The 20,764-nt window shown below is 43.8% G+C and overlaps 1 protein-coding gene across 1 annotated transcript in view; it reads right to left on the bottom strand.

Annotated features, from left to right (window-relative positions):
• sptbn2 (spectrin, beta, non-erythrocytic 2) overlaps positions 1–20,764 on the bottom strand; it is a 184,752-nt gene that overhangs the window by 51,030 nt on the left and 112,958 nt on the right. The window contains 8 exon segments of the mRNA XM_080749170.1: positions 388–607; positions 2,269–2,406; positions 4,554–4,765; positions 7,885–8,148; positions 9,005–9,399; positions 11,714–11,867; positions 14,725–15,027; positions 16,855–17,013. Coding sequence (XP_080605296.1) covers positions 388–607; positions 2,269–2,406; positions 4,554–4,765; positions 7,885–8,148; positions 9,005–9,399; positions 11,714–11,867; positions 14,725–15,027; positions 16,855–17,013 — 1,845 coding nt within the window.

Here is a 20,764-nt window from a genome sequence, read left to right as displayed (position 1 = left end):
GTCAGTATGTATGGTCAGTATGTATTGGGTCATTAAGTTATTGGGTCATTAGGTCAGGTTGGGTTACCTGTATAGCCTCCAGGTCTTTCTCCATGCCGGTCAGCTTGTATGGGTCAGTATGTATGGTCAGTATGTATTGGGTCAGTATGTATGGTCAGTATGTATTGGGTCATTAAGTTATTGGGTCATTAGGTCAGGTTGGGTTACCTGAATAGCCTCCAGGTCCCTCTCCATGCCGGTCAGCTTGTATGGGTTAGTATGTATGGGTCATTAGGTCATGTTGGGTTACCTGAATAGCCTCCAGGTCTCTCTCCATCCCGGTCAGCTTGTATGGGTTAGTATGTATGGGTCATTAGGTCATTGGGTCATTAGGTCATGTTGGGTTACCTGTATAGCCTCCAGGTCCCTCTCCATGCCGGTCAGCTTGCGCTGCAGAGCCATGACCCCGGCCAGGTCGTTGCCCAGGCTCTGCGTGGACTCGATGACCTTGGTCTTCTCCTTCATCCACGTCTGGCTCTCGTTGCACTCCAGGTGGTAGTTCTGGATGTTCAGAGCAGACTCCAGGGCCTGCTTCTTCTGGCCCGCCAGCTGCTGGAACTCTTTCCATCTGGAGAGAGAGGAGTTCAGTCACTTCAACACTCTAACCCTAGACCAGCAAGCTGATGGAACTCCTTCCATCTGAAGAAAGAAGACATGGTTACAACTACTGGAACTCCTTCCATCTGGGGAGAGAAGACAACAGTCACTACAACACTCTAACCCCAGCCCTAACCTGCACGCTGCTGAAACTCCTTCCATCTGGGGAGGGAAAACATGGTTAAAACAACTGGAACTCCACCAGGCAACTGGCCGGTGGAAGCTCCACCGGGCACGTCGAGCCATGCGTCAATGCTGGGAACGCTACCGTTTTAATCAATGAAGGGTGCTTCACTGCCGACGTCAACATCAACGTCTGACGCTCAAATCCGCCCCGGTTCATTTTTTCACACCGTCCGACGCCGGCACGACGCCGTCTTTTTGGTGGAGCCCTAGCCTTAGGAGAGAAGCCAAACGTCACTAAAGCCCATTTAGGCCTGAACGCAAATCTGTGTAAAAAATAGCAGATCTACAAGCTTGCATGTAGATCTGCTATTTTTGAATTAGTGCAAGTCTTTGAATATCTTTGACCCGATTATATGAATGTCTTCTAAATCAGTGGTTCTCAAACTTTTTCATGTCAAGGACCCCCACAATTACATGTATTTGGCCGCGGACCCCCCAACTCAAAATAAGTTGTTCCAGGGAACTTCATTGTATGTAAACTGAGGACAAAAAGTAACAGAGCTGTCATTGAGCTGGTCTGTCTATATAAAACCAGGACAATAAAAGGGGGGTTAATGTGAACAGACCTGTCATTGAGCTGGTCCACGGTCTGGTGATAGTTAATAAATAAAGGGAACAGACCTGTCATTGAGCTGATCCTGGGTCTGGTAGATAGATAAAGGGGGTTAATGGTAACATAACAGACCTGTCATTGAGCTGATCCTGGGTCTGGTAGATAGATAAAGAGGGTTAATGGTAACATAACAGACCTGTCATTGAGCTGATCCTGGGTCTGGTAGATAGATAAAGAGGGTTAATGGTAACATAACAGACCTGTCATTGAGCTGGTCCTGGGTCAGGTAGATAGATAAAGAGGGTTAATGGTAACATAACAGACCTGTCATTGAGCTGATCCTGGGTCAGGTAGAAAGAGGGTTAATGGTAACATAACAGACCTGTCATTGAGCTGGTCCTGGGTCAGGTAGAAAGAGGGTTAATGGTAACATAACAGACCTGTCATTAAGCTGGTCCTGGGTCTGGTAGATAGTTAATGAATAAAGGGGGTTAAAGGGAACAGACCTGTCATTGAGCTGATCCTGGGTCAGGTAGATAGATAATAGATAAAGGAGGTTAAGGGGACAGACCTGTCATTGAGCTGGTCCTGGGTCAGGTAGATAGATAAAGAGGGTTAATGGTAACATAACAGACCTGTCATTGAGCTGGTCCTGGGTCAGGTAGATAGTTAATAGATAAAGGGGGTTAAGGGGACAGACCTGTCATTGAGCTGGTCCTGGGTCAGGTGGATAGATAAAGGGGGCTAGTGGTAACATAACATACCTGTCATTGAGCTGGTCCTGGGTCAGGTAGATAGTTAATAGATAAAGGGGGTTAAGGGGACAGACCTGTCATTGAGCTGATCCTGGGTCAGGTAGATAGATAAAGAGGGTTAATGGTAACAGAACAGACCTGTCGTTCAGCTGGTCCTGGGTCAGGTGGATCTGCTCCTTGTTACAGGTGTCAGAGGTCAACAGCTGTTCTGCCACCTGGTTCACATCCGTCACACGACTCCCCAGGTTGTTCATCTCAGGCTCCAGGGTCTCGAACCTGCGACACACAACAACACTTAGTCACTCAAACTCATCCTTTAAACCCATTTAGAACGGGTACACATTATAGTGTGTTATTATTGAATGCTTTAACTAATGAAAAATAGCAGATATACAAGCTCACAGCGCGGCACCGAGTGCCGCACTGCGAGCTAGTAGATCTGCTATTTTTGAAAAATCGTGAAAATTTGAATTTTGACCCGATTCTATAAGTGTCTTTTGAATCCTTCTTAGGTTTTTTGGAAAAACTTATGTTTCTATGTCAGCAATCTGGCCAGCCATCGTCAAAGAAAAGGTCCTTTTCACTTCAACTGGAGCTCAGTTAGTCAGTTCTTGAGAGACTACTATGTCAGTGGTTCTCAAACCTTTTCATGTGAAGGACCCCCAAAATGATATTTATTTGGCCACGGACCCGCATCTCAAAATATTTAGTTCCAGGGACCACCCAGAAGCAAAATTTGAGTTACAAACTGCTATTTTTGGCAAAGAGGTTTGGTGTAGAGGGGAAAAAGAGCAGACTAAGTACAGAGTGAAAGGTCAAGTTTATTAATTATTGACGGTTCAAGTGGTTAAATATCTGAAAACACAAATTTACATGATTCCAAAATACACTGATGATTGTGCTGTCAAACTATGAAACTATACGGTTGTTGGGGTCCCTGCTTCATCGCTCTCTCAACTAAGGGGTCCTTGGCCTGAACACCTTGAAGGCCCCTGATTTAATTCATTACAATCAATTTAATCTATACCCACGTTTAAACTGGCATCCCTGTTTTGGGCATTTCGTTGATAGGTGAAGATTTATTTTAACTAGCAAATGTTGTGTGTATAAAAGCAGGTCAGACCTGAGGGGTTTGGAACATATCTAGACAGGCAGTCATAGAAGGCGCCAGACCATTTATAAACAAGCTTTATATAAGCTTTATAAACAAGTAAAATAATTATAAAATCTATCCTAAAAACAAGCAGCACAGTGTAGTGAATCTAAAACTGGAGTGATATATTCTCTCATCTTGTTCTTAGTTCAAACTCTGGCTGCAGCATTCTGAACAAGTTGTAGTCTGTGGGTTCAGCATTCTGAACAAGTTGTAGTCTGTGGGTTGTTTTCTTTGGCAGGACAGAGAGAAGTGCATTGCAGTAATCAAGAGAGAAGACAAAGGCGTATTGTGTTATGTGTAATCTCTAATCTCTGTTGCATCACCTCTGTGCCTTTTTTTTTATTTTTTATCCCACGATTTTTGTAACCCATTTTCACCCAGTGCCAATTGCCTATGTAATCCTAGGCTCTGCTCTCCCTCTGCCACGCCTGGGGAGACAACGGACTGACCTCATGCTTCCTTCAGTGCATGAGGAGTCCAAGTTGCTTCTTTTCACCTGACGGGGGAGTTTCCCCGGTTGGACGTAGCATGTGGAAGGAACAAGTTATTCCAACCAGTTGCTCAGTGGCGCTTTGAAGCACCCGGAAGACTGTAGCTGAACCCAGGTGCATCGTGGGTGAATTGGCTCACAAAAGTGAGCAAATGATTCTTACATCAACGAACGTCTTACGTCGACGAACGTCGAACGTCACAAATGTCTTACTTCACGAACGTCAAACTACGTCTATGAATGGGCCTGTGGATGGAGCCATGATCGCGCCTCCCTGTCGGGTTAAAAGCAGACCTCAGCGGAGTGCATGTACTGTAATTCACCCCTCCTGCAGTTCTGGCTTTGGCCAGTCAGGCTAAAGGGGGTATCATAGTACACACCGCAGTGATAAGCTATCACCGTGGTGTAGTCTTTTAAAGTCAGAAAACTACAACATTACGTCATTAGCCGCGGTGAAGAGCCATCACCGTGGACCTAGACATCTCTCCTCTGTTTTTACCTTCAGACATCTCCCCGTCACCCCGTTCACTGATTGGTCGATCTTGACCAATCAGTGTGCCCCCTGGTTTCAGAGGCACAGAGGCGCGGTGATAGGACTTCACCGTGAGTCTGTGACTATGATGGCCTCCACTTGTTATCACATTTTTAGGTGATAGCTTATCACCTAAAAGTTGAGGAGATAGCTCTTCACCTCGGACTATGATAAAGCCTTTACAGGACTGTATAGTCTGTGTTACCTCTGTTGCACCACCTCCAGATGGGTGGGGTTATAGTTACCTCTGCTGCACCACCTCCAGGTCCTCCAGCTTGGTGGGGATGTCCATGCTGTCCAGCCACTGCTCCTTCTCCTCCACCCACAGCAGACAGGCTCCAGCCTCGCTGAACATGCGGTACAGAGCCAGCGCCCCCTCCAGGGCCTGGCGCCTCGACGCTGAGAGGGTCTCCAGCTCCTGGTAGCGCTGCTCGATGGCGGGCAGGCGACCCTGGACCTACGGGCACACAGTGAGGGTACAGTTTAGATTAGAGTTAGACCACCCTGGACCTACGGGCACACAGTGAGGGTACAGTTTAGATTAGAGTTAGACCACCCTGGACCTGTGGGCACACAGTGAGGGTACAGTTTAGATTAGAGTTAGACCACCCTGGACCTACGGGCACACAGTGAGGGTACAGTTTAGATTAGAGTTAGACCACCCTGGACCTACGGGCACACAGTGGGTACAGTTTAGATTAGAGTTAGACCACCCTGGACCTGTGGGCACACAGTGGGTACAGTTTAGATTAGAGTTAGACCACCCTGGACCTGTGGGCACACAGTGAGGGTACAGTTTAGATTAGAGTTAGACCACCCTGGGCCTGTGGGCACACAGTGAGGGTACAGTTTAGATTAGAGTTAGACCACCCTGGACCTACGGGCACACAGTGGGTACAGTTTAGATTAGAGTTAGACCACCCTGGACCTACGGGCACACAGTGGGTACAGTTTAGATTAGAGTTAGACCACCCTGGACCTGCGGGCACACAGTGGGTACAGTTTAGATTAGAGTTAGACCACCTTGGACCTGCGGGCACACAGTGGGTACAGTTTAGATTAGAGTTAGACCACCCTGGGCCTGTGGGCACACAGTGGGTACAGTTTAGATTAGAGTTAGACCACCCTGGACCTACGGGCACACAGTGAGGGTACAGTTTAGATTAGAGTTAGACCACCCTGGACCTGCGGGCACACAGTGGGTACAGTTTAGATTAGAGTTAGACCACCCTGGACCTACGGGCACACAGTGAGGGTACAGTTTAGATTAGAGTTAGACCACCCTGGACCTGTGGGCACACAGTGGGTACAGTTTAGATTAGAGTTAGACCACCCTGGACCTGTGGGCACACAGTGGATACAGTTTAGATTAGAGTTAGACCACCCTGGACCTGTGGGCACACAGTGGGTACAGTTTAGATTAGAGTTAGACCACCCTGGACCTACGGGCACACAGTGGGTACAGTTTAGATTAGAGTTAGACCACCCTGGACCTGTGGGCACACAGTGGGTACAGTTTAGATTAGAGTTAGACCACCCTGGACCTACGGGCACACAGTGAGGGTACAGTTTAGATTAGAGTTAGACCACCCTGGACCTGTGGGCACACAGTGAGGGTACAGTTTAGATTAGAGTTAGACCACCCTGGACCTGTGGGCACACAGTGAGGGTACAGTTTAGATTAATTAGACCACCCTGGACCCGTGGGCACACAGTGGGTACAGTTTAGATTAGAGTTAGACCACCCGGGACCAGCGGGCACACAGTGGGTACAGTTTAGATTAGAGTTAGACCACCCTGGACCTGTGGGCACACAGTGGATACAGTATAGATTAGAGTTAGACCACCCTGGACCTGTGGGCACACAGTGGATACAGTTTAGATTAGAGTTAGACCACCCTGGACCTGTGGGCACACAGTGGATACAGTATAGATTAGAGTTAGACCACCCTGGACCTGTGGGCACACAGTGAGGGTACAGTTTGTAGATCTGCGATCACTACTTCTTAAGAGTTTATTTTCTAGTTTATGGAATTTCTTAGATTTTTATTTTATTTTTTATTTTAATCTAAGATTATTTTATGTATTAATGAAATTACTTACTAATTATTTTCTTTATTTTATTCATGAAAAATCATATCTTTTTTGGGAATGTCGTTTTTAAAATGTTTTGCATCTTGTATGAGGGGGTCCCTGACACAAAATATTAGGGTCTGTGGCCAAATACTTCTCTTGGTGGTCCTTGGCATTAAAAAAGGTTCATCAACCCAGCTTTTTATTTCTTTTTCTCACAGTTCCACACAGTCACCATCTAGAATTCCTAATTATTGACTCAAAACTATTCTGACAAAGTGCAAGTTCCACTAAACGACAGCTTAAATAACCAGTAATGTTACCTTTTTATTTACATTTAGCTACAATATTTCCCAATCACACAGGTAAATTGGTCACAGTAACAAGGTAAAATGCACAGTCTAACAATATGTTGTGTCACTGCTCTCAACCAGCAAAGATTCTCAAAGAGTTTGTGTCATGATGACGATCATGCTTTTAATTTCAAGCACCCCCGGGTTGATAAGCATTAGGGAAGCCCCATGGCCTGGTCATGGCCTGCTAAAGCTTCGTTCTAACCTCAGGGAAGTTGATGTAGGCCACCAGCAGCCCCATGGCCTGCTAAACTCACAGATATAAAAAGCTAGATACCTCCTCCGCCACAGCAGCCCCATGGCCTGCTAAACTCACAGATATAAAAAGCTAGACGCCTCCTCCGCCACTGCAGTTCATTGGCGCGACTGGTAAAACAGGACTGGCGGAAGTGTGGAACTGTGGAAGGCACTCTGCTGCCCCCTGCAGTGGGAAAGAGGGAGTTCCGCATCTGATTGGCCTACTGAGCATCCCATTGAGCCGGAGGACGCATCTAGTCATACCTTTCTATGTCTATGGCTAAACTAACCTCTGGGAGGTTGACGTAGGCCTCAGGTAGCCCAATGGCCTGCTAAAGGTTCTAAAGGTTTTAAACTAACCTCAGGGAAGTTGACGTAGGCCTCGGGCAGACCCATGGCCTGCTAGAGGTTCTAAAGATCTAAACTAACCTCAGGGAAGTTGACGTAGGCCTCAGGTAGACCCATGGCCTGCTAAAGGTTCTAAAGGTTTTAAACTAACCTCAGGGAAGTTGACGTAGGCCTCGGGCAGACCCATGGCCTGCTAGAGGTTCTAAAGATCTAAACTAACCTCAGGGAAGTTGACATAGGCCTCGGGCAGACCCATGGCCTGCTAGAGGTTCTAAAGGTCTAAACTAACCTCAGGGTAGTTGACATAGGCCTCGGGCAGACCCATGGCCTGCTAGAGGTTCTAAAGGTCTAAACTAACCTCAGGGTAGTTGACATAGGCCTCGGGCAGACCCATGGCCTGCTAGAGGTTCTAAAGGTCTAAACTAACCTCAGGGTAGTTGACATAGGCCTCGGGCAGACCCATGGCCTGCTAGAGGTTCTAAAGATCTAAACTAACCTCAGGGAAGTTGACGTAGGCCTCGGGCAGACCCATGGCCTGCTAGAGGTTCTAAAGATCTAAACTAACCTCAGGGAAGTTGATGTAGGCCTCGGGCAGACCCATGGCCTGCTCGTGCAGCGAGTCGATGAGCGGGTGGTGGCTGTGGATCTCCTCGTCCACCTCGCGCTGCTTGCGGGCCAGGCTCTGCGTGGAGAACTGGTCGTGGCCCAGCTCCTGGCTGGACACCTGCCTCAGGGTCTCCTGGATCCAGGCCTCCATGTCGTTGGCGTCCGTCTGGAACTGGTGCAGCGCCACCGCCTCCTTCAGCCTCTGCTCCCTCTGCTGGGACGTCTGGAGCGGAGAGAGAGATACCATACAAGGATTATTACTAGTAAGACACCTCAGGGTGCCATGCGTCCTCGCCCTTTTGGCCATCTGGCCAGTGATGTATATGGGACCAGTTACTAAGTTAACTAAAACATTTCAGATGACAAAAATATGACTGAAACTATTCAAAAGACTAAGACTAAAACTAAATCATAACAAAATCATAACAACAGAGGCAGCTCCACTAATCATGTTCAATCTAGATTTAACACTATAAAAGGCTCTAATTCGTTCTCCTGCTATACCACCAACACTGGGTGAAAAGAGAGATTATCGGACGGTTATACTACATTCTATGACAGGTATATTCAGTAAATAAACCGGCATAAACGTGAGATAATCAGCCAGATAATCAGTCGTATTCAGCTCGGTATAAAGCCGAATTGTACCACTACTTAAGTATTCGTGAACCCCTATGTGGAACGCCCTCCCACAAGCCTTAAAGGAGAGCAAATCCCTAGCCTCCTTCAAAATTGGTCTGAAAAGTCACCTTCAGGCAGCTGCTACTCAAGACTTGTAAATAGACCATCCCCCCCTTTTTTTCTCCCCTTTTTCTGCTTTTGTAACTGATGTTGTAAAGTACTGTGTACTATCCGTCTGTCTTTCAATGTTATACAAGATACATAAAGTGGTTCCTGTGTAGTAAATAAGCTGTAAAGCTACTAGGATCTCCTTTTAGTTGACCTTGTACAAGTGATTTGTGCTGTCATACAACTGTACTTTTTTCTATTGCAAACTTCTAATAAACTCAATAATTCAATCAATCAAAAATCTGCTGCCAAAATCACCACTAGATAGCCTACATGTAAAGACCACCCACCTCCTCCAGGTGAGACCACTGTCCCCGGATGTCCCCGATCCTCTCGGTGACCTCGGGCGCTCCGAAGTGTCCCTCGTCCACCAGGCGCTCCCCGGCGGCGATGCTGACGCCCAGCGGGCCGTAGCGCGCCGCCATCTCGTCTCGGAAGGCCTCGTGCTTGCTGAGCAGGTGCAGCGCGGAGGTGAGGTCGCGGCCACAGTCTCCCGCCGCCAGGATCTGCTCCTGCTCGCGGATCCAGGCGCTCTCCTCCCCCAGCTCCCACAGGAACTGCCACAGCCGCCGCGAGTCCTCCAGGCGCAGCCGCCGGCTGCCCGCCAACGCGCCCAGCTCCTCGTACGCCCGGCCCAGCAGCTCCACGCGCTCCTCCACCAGGGCAGGCTCACATGGTTTGTAGGCTGGATGGACAGAAAGGGGTTCAGAGAATGTTAGAGAGGCAGGGGCTGACATTTATAAAAGGGCTTTTTGGTGGAAATGTCGAAAATAGCAGACCTCCAAGCTCACACCGCGTTGCAGCGTTGTGAGCTTGGAGGTCGGCTATCTTCAGGGTGGGAACAGGGGTCTTGCACACGCCTGAAGGGCGACATTTCTGGATTATTTGGGTTTTTTTCTGTAAATTATTAGGGTTTTAACGGGTGTGGGTGGCAGTATCAATGAACAATAATTAATAAGCTAATACAAAGCATTGAGTTCCCAGCTGCACTTCATCTCAACAACACATTTCCAAATATAAACTAACACTCCCCCTCCAAACACACAGTAGCAACTGCTGCTAGTGTAAAACATGCATCACTTGTAAAGTACTGTTCATTTATTCATATTAAATGACGATGATCACATAAAACACACATAAAAAAAAACTTTTATTTAGCCTAATGAAAGATAATTTTTTGGGCCAAAATCGATGGGTGGGCCAGCTTTCTAAATGCCCAGGCCCACCCATAACGGCGTGGATTTCTATACAGAGTGGGCAATTCTTTCAACATAAGATGCTGCATTCAAGTTCAGGAGAGTTTGGACAAGGCAATTCTCTTGAATGCTGCCTTCAGGTATGGCATGGAAAGAGGGGGCATTTGCATTTCTTTCCCCATAGTAAAAACTGCATTCATGGTCTGGAGAGGGCACTTTTTACAGACGGATAAAAGGGCAGGGGCTCAAGCCCCCTTTGATGTATCTGTGTGTACAGTACGTGCCTGCAGGGGTTAATAACAATAACAATAAAGACTCACTACAGATTTACTGTATCCTTTCACCTTAACCATAATAAAACCTAGCGTTAAATAAAACTATAGGAACAATGAGAACTCAGTGAGTCTGCCTTCTAAAGACTAGACTCTCTACTATTAGTCTCTCCAAGGTGCCGTTACTTTAATATACTTCTCTTCCAGGACAGAAAATAAGTAGCATTTAATTGGATCAAGGGGAAATAAATAAAGCTCTGTAACACAGTGGGATAGAGCAGTGAGTCTAACATGGGGGGTATACAGTACCCACATATCCATATGGGTACATACTAGGGCATTCACCAAATATTTGAATTTGATTTTAATATTTGAATATCCAAGTCACTATTCGACATTGTTCACCAAAGTCGAATATTCTCTAATTTTAATTTTTTTATTGTTTTCTCTTTAAAAAAAATATATATATTTCTTCATGGTTTATAAAGCTTGGCTATATAGGAAGTCAGTTGTCAATGAGTTGTCAATGCCCCTGGTGGATGAATTTGTTAATGCTCTATACCAGGGGTTCTCAATTTTTTTTAGGCCGTGACCCCCAAAATACTGGGGACCCCACCCTGACAAGCACTTGGAATTGTAGGTATTACATTTAATGTGACTTGGTTCCGCAGATAAATATTGTGAAAATAGCAGATCTACATGCTCACAATGCCTCGCAACTCGAGGCGTTGTGAGCATGTAGATCGGCTATCGCCTCTTGCTTACTTAATATTTGACAGTTTGGCCAGTCCTGTCGAATATTCGACTATTCGAATACTTTGAGGTCGAATAATTCAAATACTAAAAATCACTATTCGTGAATGCCCTGTACATACTGTATACCCATATGGATATGTGGCTGTAATTTATGTGTGAGAGAGAGAAAATACCTTCCTGTTACGTTTAATGATAAAACAGAAGACGGTCAAGTGCTAAACCAAATGAAATCAAACAATAAGTCTAGCACAACTGTTAGAAGGTAGAAAGCAATAGTTGTTTGCCATTATGCACTTTTATTTTCATCAATAACTGGTGAAATGTTGTGGCCACTGTTTGGAATAAACAGTGTCCTTTTAGTGAAGTAATATTCTTCAAAAGTTGAGTTATCACTCATTCTTACAACCAGTAAGACTCCCTAAATCGGGATATAAGCAACTGTCAGGTCGCATACACAAACTTTAGAAGGCAATGGTGGCCAACCAGGAGAGAATATGGGAAATGGGACAGATCCATGTTGATGACATGACTGTAGAGATACTGTGTAGCGCTTTGCGTGATTTTAGGGCAAAATCTGAAGGAGCAGTGTCTGAAAATGTGTCTGGCAAGAATCGGCCTCATGGTTGGTAGCCAAGGAGTGTGTATGCAAAGTTTGGCATGGATCGGGGCAACGGTGGCTGAGATATGAGTAGGGGAAAAGTGTGATGTGTGACGTGATGGACGGACAGACTGACTGACAGCCGGTGGAGGTTTTGATAGTAACTATCATACTAACCTTGCTCCTGTGAGGTGAAGCGCTGCGCGGCCCCCTGGACCCCGCGGATCCTCTCGGCCTGAGCAGAGATGTCAGCCTCCACCAGGGTGTGGGTCTGGAGGAGGTCCAGGACATCATGGAGGTGTTTACCACAGTCCTGGGACTGGAGGCGACCCTGGAGACACAGAACAAGGTCATCTGTCAGCTCATCTGCCTGTGGCAGTGGTTCTCAACCTTTTCAACCCCCAAAATAATCATATTTGAACTGGGAACCCCTCCACCCTGACGAGCACTAAAAGTTGAGGCATTACATTTTGTATAACACGGTTCTATTGTGAAAATAGCAGATCTACATGCTCACAATCTACTATTTTCACAATTTCTGCCTCTAATATCTGACAATTTGGCCAGTGTTTCATTTGTCATTTTAGAGGTATTAAAAAGTCCTTACATTGTCACTTTAGAAATGTGCAGAAACCCTCTATACACTTAAACGTTATGTTGGTTTGGTTACTGTTGAGTGAGAAAACAATGTTGCACATTAAGTTAATCATCTGGGGACCCCTCAAAATAATTTGGGGACCCCCCCTGGGGGTTGAGAACCCACAGGTTGAGAACCACTGGTATGTGGTGCCCTCGTGTCCACATGTGTGACATGTTTTGCTCCGATATCCAAAAGTTAACAACTTAAAAGTGATAGCTTAAATTAAGTGTTAAACACCTCTATATCCTAATGGTAATCATTGCGGTAGCAGTGTTAAATAGCTCTATATTGTGATTGTGACAGTAATCATTGCTATAGAGTGTTTGTTCAGTAACAGTGTTAAATAGCTCTATATTGTGACAGTAATCATTGCTATAGAGTGTTTGTTCAGTAACAGTGTTAAATAGCTCTATATTGTGACAGTAATCATTGCTATAGAGTGTTTGTTCAGTAACAGTGTTAAATAGCTCTATATTGTGACAGTAATCATTGCTATAGAGTGTTTGTTCAGTAATAGTCTCGCGTGCCTAACGCGATTTGCAAATGCTCCCGGCATACAGTCTGGGGCACAGAAATAGAAATGATGAGTGCGAGATAAAGCGGATGTGACGCAACCGCTCCCTTGGTGCAGTAACAACTAGAAGCAGTGCTCTTCCGAGCACAGGTCTCCACCAGGCCGTGCGTCCTGGTGGTGCTACTGTATAATAGGCCAATGTAAAAAGGGTGGCATATGTTCTTCACCTTAGATCTTTCATGGCAATCGGACGCTGCATGCATGATTTCAAGCATTGTGTTCCAAAAATGTGTTTTGCTAAAGTCTACCTGCTGGTGGCGCTATAACAGGACAATGTTAAAAAGGTAGCATTTGTTCCTTGACCTAGTGGGAATTTGTGTGGCAAATGTCACGGTAATCGCAAGCTGCGTTGATGATTTGAGGCATTTTGTTCAAAAACGGAGCAATCCTGCAAACTTTGGAAGCTAATATTAGCCAATCAGGATGGAATGTGAAATATCAGACGGATCGGACTTGATCACATGACTATAGAGATACTGTGTACCGATTTGCATGATTTTTGGATAAAATCTCAAGGAGTAATATCCAAAAATGTGTTTTACATAAGTCGGCCCAAAGGTGGCGCTATAAAAGGCTGATGTGAAAAATGCAGGGCAAAGGTTTATCCTTAGCCTCTAGGGAGTGCGCTTACAAAGTTTGAAACTGATCGGTGGAGTTATAGGTAAAACCACAAATCGGGCTGTTATAGCGCCACCATGAGGCTGATAAAAAAAAAAATAAGTGGCATTTCTTCCTCGGCCTATTGGGAACGTGTGTGCGCGATTTCATGATAATTGCACTTTGCGTTTGTGATTTGAGGCATTTTGTTCAAAACGGCTCAATCCCACAAACTTTGGAAGCCAATCTTAGCCAATCAGAATGGAATATGCAAAATCGGACAGATCCGTGTCGATCACATGACTGTCGAGATATTGCCTACCGATTTGTAGGATTTTTGGACAAAATCTGTAAGAGTAGTGCACAGAAATGTGTTTAGCAAACATCGGCCACTAGTTGGCGCTAGAAAAGGCCCATTTGAAAAATTTAGGGCAGAGGTTCTAGATTGGCATCCAGGGAATGTGTGTGCTCACTTTGGCAGCAACCGGGCCAACGGCGACTGAGATTTGGCGCTCACAAACTGCGAGGACGCACGGACGCACGCACGCACGCACGCACGCACGGACGGACGGACGGACGGACGGACGGAGGGGAAAACATACTCTCCCTCAGCCTTCGGCTGGTGGAGACAATAACAAGTCCTACTGGAAGGGTTATGTCTCCTTTCAATATTTTTGGGGGTGTTATTTCGTCTTTCTCTGGTGTTGTTGATGTTACTTCCATGAGGTTTTCAAATGTTGTCTAAACTATACACCCATAACAAGGATATGCCGCTTGAATGGCTCTGTCTGTGCTAGTATAAAAAAAGATTTACTAAATAGCATAAGCCTATTCACAATCTCATCTCTCAATTTCCTATACTGATCAACTCCAAAGCAACGCTAGTAATAGTGATGTGTGTTGTTTTGGTAAGAGCAGAAAAAACACCACACGCACAGAGTAAAATCTCCGCTTCCCCCTTCCGGTTGCCAGATTCTGTGAGTGAAACAAGCAGCCAGGTCTATGAAAATAAGCCCAAAAGAAGCGACCATTTTCACCTATTGAGCTCTATTACATTAGCTATTTTCTAAAAGAATGTTGAAAGCAAGGCCAAATAAGCAACTACTCTTCAGAAACAAGCCCAAACCAAAGCAAACCACAACTAGCAACATTATAAGAAAACACGATCAAAGTCGCTTATAACGAGCAGACCTGGCAAACACAGTGCGCATGCGCACAACTGCGTACAGTAACTACAGTCGGCGTGCAGTCAGCTGGAAAATAATGTGCCTAGTTTTTTGCAGTTCTTTGCAGTCTGTGAACAGTTAGAAAGAGTCTCCTGTAGTATTTTCGGTGTGGAGGCACCTTAACTCTAACCCTAACCCTAACTCTACCAACCTTCATGTCTCCCATCCAGTCCATGATGTATCTCATCTCCTGCATGAGTCTCTGCAGGTCTCTGTGTGAGTTGAGTCTCTCCCTGCGTGCGGCCAGCAGCTCCTTCAGGTACTCCCAGAGGCGAAGCACGTTGTCGCGGCGCGCCACGATGCGCCGCACGTCGTGGTAGGCCTCCTCCTCCAGCCGGCGGGACACCTCCTGCACGGCCGCCACGCGCTCCCCGTACGCCCCGATGTCCGTCTCGATGGCCTCGTGCTTCCGGGTGGCCGCCTCCACCGCGCCCAGGTCTGTCCCGAAGTTATCCTGATGACGGGACAGAGACAGAGAGAGAGAGAGAGAGAGACAGAGAGAGAGAGAGAGAGAGAGAGAGAGGGGGGGAGAGGAGGGTTAGAACAGGCCTGTCACAACACAGCACTTGGTTCTCAATCTTTTCAGGCCGCGACCCCCAAAATAATCATATTTTAACTGGGGATCCAGTTGGGGCATTTTGTATAACATGGTTCTTTCTATTGTGAAAATAGCCGATCTACAAGCTCACAACGCCTCGCGTTGCAAGGCGTTGTGAGCATGTAGATCGGCTATTTTCACAATTTCTGCCTCTAATATTTGACAATTTGGGCAATGTTTAATTTGTCATTTTAGAGGTATTACAAAGTCCTTAAATTGTCACTTGGGAAATGTATACCCTCTACACTTTATGTTGGTTTGTTTACTGTTGAGAGAGAAAACAATGTTGCACATTAAGTTAATCATCTGGGGACCCCCCAAAATAATTTGACCCACATTTTGAGAACCACTGTAATAGAGGGTATATGCATCATTATGCCACTCATCTGGACTGAGTGGCAAAACAAAGACACAGAGAGGGGGGGGGGGGATTAGATTGGGCAATTGGCAATTCTGTGATAACCTTAACAGGTTATCACAGAATTGCCTGATGGCAATTATTTGAGAACATCACAATTGTTTTGTCAATTACTTTTGTCAGATTCATTTCATTTTTTTGTGCAAATTCATCTGTTCCAAAAATTGCAGATTTGGCAGGTCTAGTACTTAAAATATATATATATCTAATAACAACACGTCACATGGTTAAGCTATAGCTTAAAGATCAGCTATTTCCTACATAATGTGCAGGAACACCTTGATTAAAACGTTTATAAACAACAAACTGATGATCTCAATGGACAAAGATAATCCTGCACACTGCAGTTTGCATGGGCAAGAGTTTCATTCTAAATGAATGGCTTGTTTGCTCTGCTCTTTTTTTCCCTGTACACCCAATGCTCTTCTTTGAGAGCTTGTAGATCTGATCATTTTGGTGAATGTTCCCCCCAGAATATGGAAGCTATGGCTCAAGTGGTTCATGTATAATAAATCCCCTTTCACAAGTTCATATCATAAAGATTTGGTGGGCAGCCTGTAGTAACTCTGAGGACCCCTAGGGGTCCCTGGCCCCTGTTGCAGTAAAAGGCTGGGTCATGGTGATCCAAACAGTCTAGACACAGTGCTATGCTCCTCCTGTCCACCTGCTAGTGGACTCATGACTCAGGACTTACTGAGTTAAGAACTGGTCCAGGTGTGTCCTTCTTAACTATGAGCAACACAGCTCCTCTTGTCAGCAATCGGTGTGCACGTGTGTGTGTGTGTGTGTGTATATATATATTAGGGTAGTGTATTGTATATATATATATTAGGGTAGTGTTAGGGTAGGGTAGTATATAGTACCTGTGACACCAGTCTCTGGTTCTCAGACAGCCAGGGCTCTCTCATGGTGTGGGTTAGTATGGGGTAGTGTTAGGGTAGTGTTAGGGTAGTGTTAAGGTAGTGTTAAGGTACCTGTGACACCAGTCTCTGGTTCTCAGACAGCCAGGTCTCTCTCATGGTGTGTGTGTGTGTGTGTGTGTGTATATATATTAGGGTAGTGTATTGTATATATATATTAGGGTAGTGTATTGTATATATATATTAGGGTAGTGTATTGTATATATATATTAGGGTAGTGTATTGTATATATATATTAGGGTAGTACCTGTGACACCAGTCTCTGGTTCTCAGACAGCCAGGTCTCTCTCATGGTGTGGGTTAGTATTAGGGTAGTGTTAGGGTAGTGTTAGGGTAGGGTTGTACCTGTGACACCAGTCTCTGGTTCTCAGACAGCCAGGTCTCTCTCATGGCCGCCTTGCGGTCAAAGCGCGCCGCCAACATCTCCAGCTTCTCCTGGCGAATCAGCTCATTCCTCAGCGCCAGCTCCCGCTCATGCTCCGCCTTCTCCAGACGCTCCCACGCCTGCAGGGAGCCAATCACAGCACAGTTATCAACACCATCCCATGGCTGCTAGGGAGCCAATTACAACACAGTTAACAACATCCCCCCCCCCCCTTTACTTGACTTCTACTGACAATAAAGGACAACTTTTTTTTTCTTTTTACAACAAGGGTTCATGATTTAGATTGTAATTAAAGTTGATCAAATGTTTTCATTTACTGCTTTCTATTGTTTTAGTGATTTAGTGATTTTAGTGATTGATTTAGCCATTAAACGAAACGGGTATTTCTTACATTGATGCTCCTACATCATGCAAGCACCAGTTAAAGTTACTTTCCATCCCTCATATACTGTATGCACAGTGCACATCCCATAACCCACACACTGCACATCATTTTGGAGCTCATATCTTTGAACGGGTAAGGGCTAGTTTTAGTCATTTTGATTTCAGTGCGTGGGGGCATGCATACAAGTGGCTAAATATGTATTTTTATACACAATAAGCCTGTGATTTCTTTATTACTATTTACAGTAACACTACCAGCCCCCATAAGTCAAATCTGACCATGAAAGATTGCGGTGCATCTTGGGAATGGGATTATTGTTTCTAAAAAGCCATGTACGCATGCCCCCAACCACTGAAATCAAAACTGTTAAAAAACGAGAAAGAAAGAAGTAAATTAAAACATTTTAACACTCATCTTTTCTTTTCTCTAATTACAATCTATAATAATAAGTCCCATCTGCCCATGAAAGATTGTGGTGCATCTTGGGAATGGGCTTATTGTGTCTAAAAAGACATGTTTAGCCACTTGCATGCATGCTCCCAACCTGGGGGGGAAAAAATGAAAAATGAACCCTTGTTGTAAAAAAACAAAGATGTTCTTTAAATATTAATGTACTGATTCATTTTTAATTGAAAGTCTTGTGGTATCCTGTCTGTTTAGTGTTTGCTCATTTCCATTCACAGTAGCTCCAGGCAATCTGTGTGGGGGAGGTGGGGGGGGGGGGTGTTGTTAACATGACATAACATCACAAGAATGCGGCGCCACGGTAATTAAAATGCAGCATGCATGGACGAATAGTTAGAATACTGTTCACTGTTGAATATTTCAACACTATATACTATATATACTAGGATTGATATGGTGCCACTGTACTAAAAATACATACATACATACACCCGTTCATTCTGATCATTTAAATACATTATACAGCAGCTACAATGCACATATTCATTGTATTTAGATACAGTATAGCTGCAGTCTATTCATTGTATTTAGATACAGTAGGCCTATAGCTACAGTCTATTAATTGTCAATTTAGATATAGTAGACCTATAGCTACAATATATTCATAGTATTCAGATACAGTATAGCTACAGTCTATTCATTGCATTTAGGTACAGTAGGCCTACAGCTACATTATATCCATTGTATTTACAGTCCAGACCATAATAATATCAGTATGTAGTGATGATAGGGAACAGACCATAATAATATCAGTATGTAGTGATGATAGGGAACAGACCATAATAATATCAGTATGTAGTGATGATAGGGAACAGACCATAATAATATCAGTATGTAGTGATGATAGGGAACAGACCATAATAATATCAGTATGTAGTGATGATAGGGAACAGACCATAATAATATCAGTATGTAGTGATGATAGGGAACAGACCATAATAATATCAGTATGTAGTGATGATAGGGAACAGACCATAATAATATCAGTATGTAGTGATGATAGGGAACAGACCATAATAATATCAGTAGTGATGATAGGGAACAGACCATAATAATATCAGTATGTAGTGATGATAGGGAACAGACCATAATAATATCAGTATGTAGTGATGATAGGGAACAGACCATAATAATATCAGTAGTGATGATAGGGAACAGACCATAATAATATCAGTATGTAGTGATGATAGGGAACAGACCATAATAATATCAGTATGTAGTGATGATAGGGAACAGACCATAATAATATCAGTATGTAGTGATGATAGGGAACAGACCATAATAATATCAGTAGTGATGATAGGGAACAGACCATAATAATATCAGTATGTAGTGATGATAGGGAACAGACCATAATAATATCAGTATGTAGTGATGATAGGGAACAGACCATAATAATATCAGTGTGTAGTGATGATAGGGAACAGACCATAATAATATCAGTATGTAGTGATGATAGGGAACAGACCATAATAATATCAGTATGTAGTGATGATAGGGAACAGACCATAATAATATCAGTATGTAGTGATGATAGGGAACAGACCATAATAATATCAGTATGTAGTGATGATAGGGAACAGACCATAATAATATCAGTATGTAGTGATGATAGGGAACAGACCATAATAATATCAGTATGTAGTGATGATAGGGAACAGACCATAATAATATCAGTATGTAGTGATGATAGGGAACAGACCATAATAATATCAGTATGTAGTGATGATAGGGAACAGACCATAATAATATCAGTAGTGATGATAGGGAACAGACCATAATAATATCAGTATGTAGTGATGATAGGGAACAGACCATAATAATATCAGTAGTGATGATAGGGAACAGACCATAATAATATCAGTAGTGATGATAGGGAACAGACCATAATAATATCAGTATGTAGTGATGATAGGGAACAGACCATAATAATATCAGTATGTAGTGATGATAGGGAACAGACCATAATAATATCAGTAGTGATGATAGGGAACAGACCATAATAATATCAGTATGTAGTGATGATAGGGAACAGACCATAATAATATCAGTATGTAGTGATGATAGGGAACAGACCATAATAATATCAGTATGTAGTGATGATAGGGAACAGACCATAATAATATCAGTATGTAGTGATGATAGGGAACAGACCATAATAATATCAGTAGTGATGATAGGGAACAGACCATAATAATATCAGTATGTAGTGATGATAGGGAACAGACCATAATAATATCAGTATGTAGTGATGATAGGGAACAGACCATAATAATATCAGTATGTAGTGATGATAGGGAACAGACCATAATAATATCAGTAGTGATGATAGGGAACAGACCATAATAATATCAGTAGTGATGATAGGGAACAGACCATAATAATATCAGTAGTGATGATAGGGAACAGACCATAATAATATCAGTATGTAGTGATGATAGGGAACAGACCATAATAATATCAGTAGTGATGATAGGGAACAGACCATAATAATATCAGTATGTAGTGATGATAGGGAACAGACCATAATAATATCAGTAGTGATGATAGGGAACAGACCATAATAATATCAGTATGTAGTGATGATAGGGAACAGACCATAATAATATCAGTGTGTAGTGATGATAGGGAACAGACCATAATAATATCAGTATGTAGTGATGATAGGGAACAGACCATAATAATATCAGTAGTGATGATAGGGAACAGACCATAATAATATCAGTATGTAGTGATGATAGGGAACAGACCATAATAATATCAGTATGTAGTGATGATAGGGAACAGACCATAATAATATCAGTATGTAGTGATGATAGGGAACAGACCATAATAATATCAGTAGTGATGATAGGGAACAGACCATAATAATATCAGTATGTAGTGATGATAGGGAACAGACCATAATAATATCAGTATGTAGTGATGATAGGGAACAGACCATAATAATATCAGTATGTAGTGATGATAGGGAACAGACCATAATAATATCAGTATGTAGTGATGATAGGGAACAGACC

The sequence above is a fragment of the Nannobrachium achirus genome (assembly GCF_963921795.1).
Source record: "Nannobrachium achirus genome assembly, chromosome: 19".
Lineage (NCBI taxonomy): Eukaryota > Metazoa > Chordata > Actinopteri > Myctophiformes > Myctophidae > Nannobrachium > Nannobrachium achirus.
The sequence above is the reverse complement of the archived record's forward strand: the minus strand, read 5'-3'. Positions and strand labels throughout refer to the sequence as shown.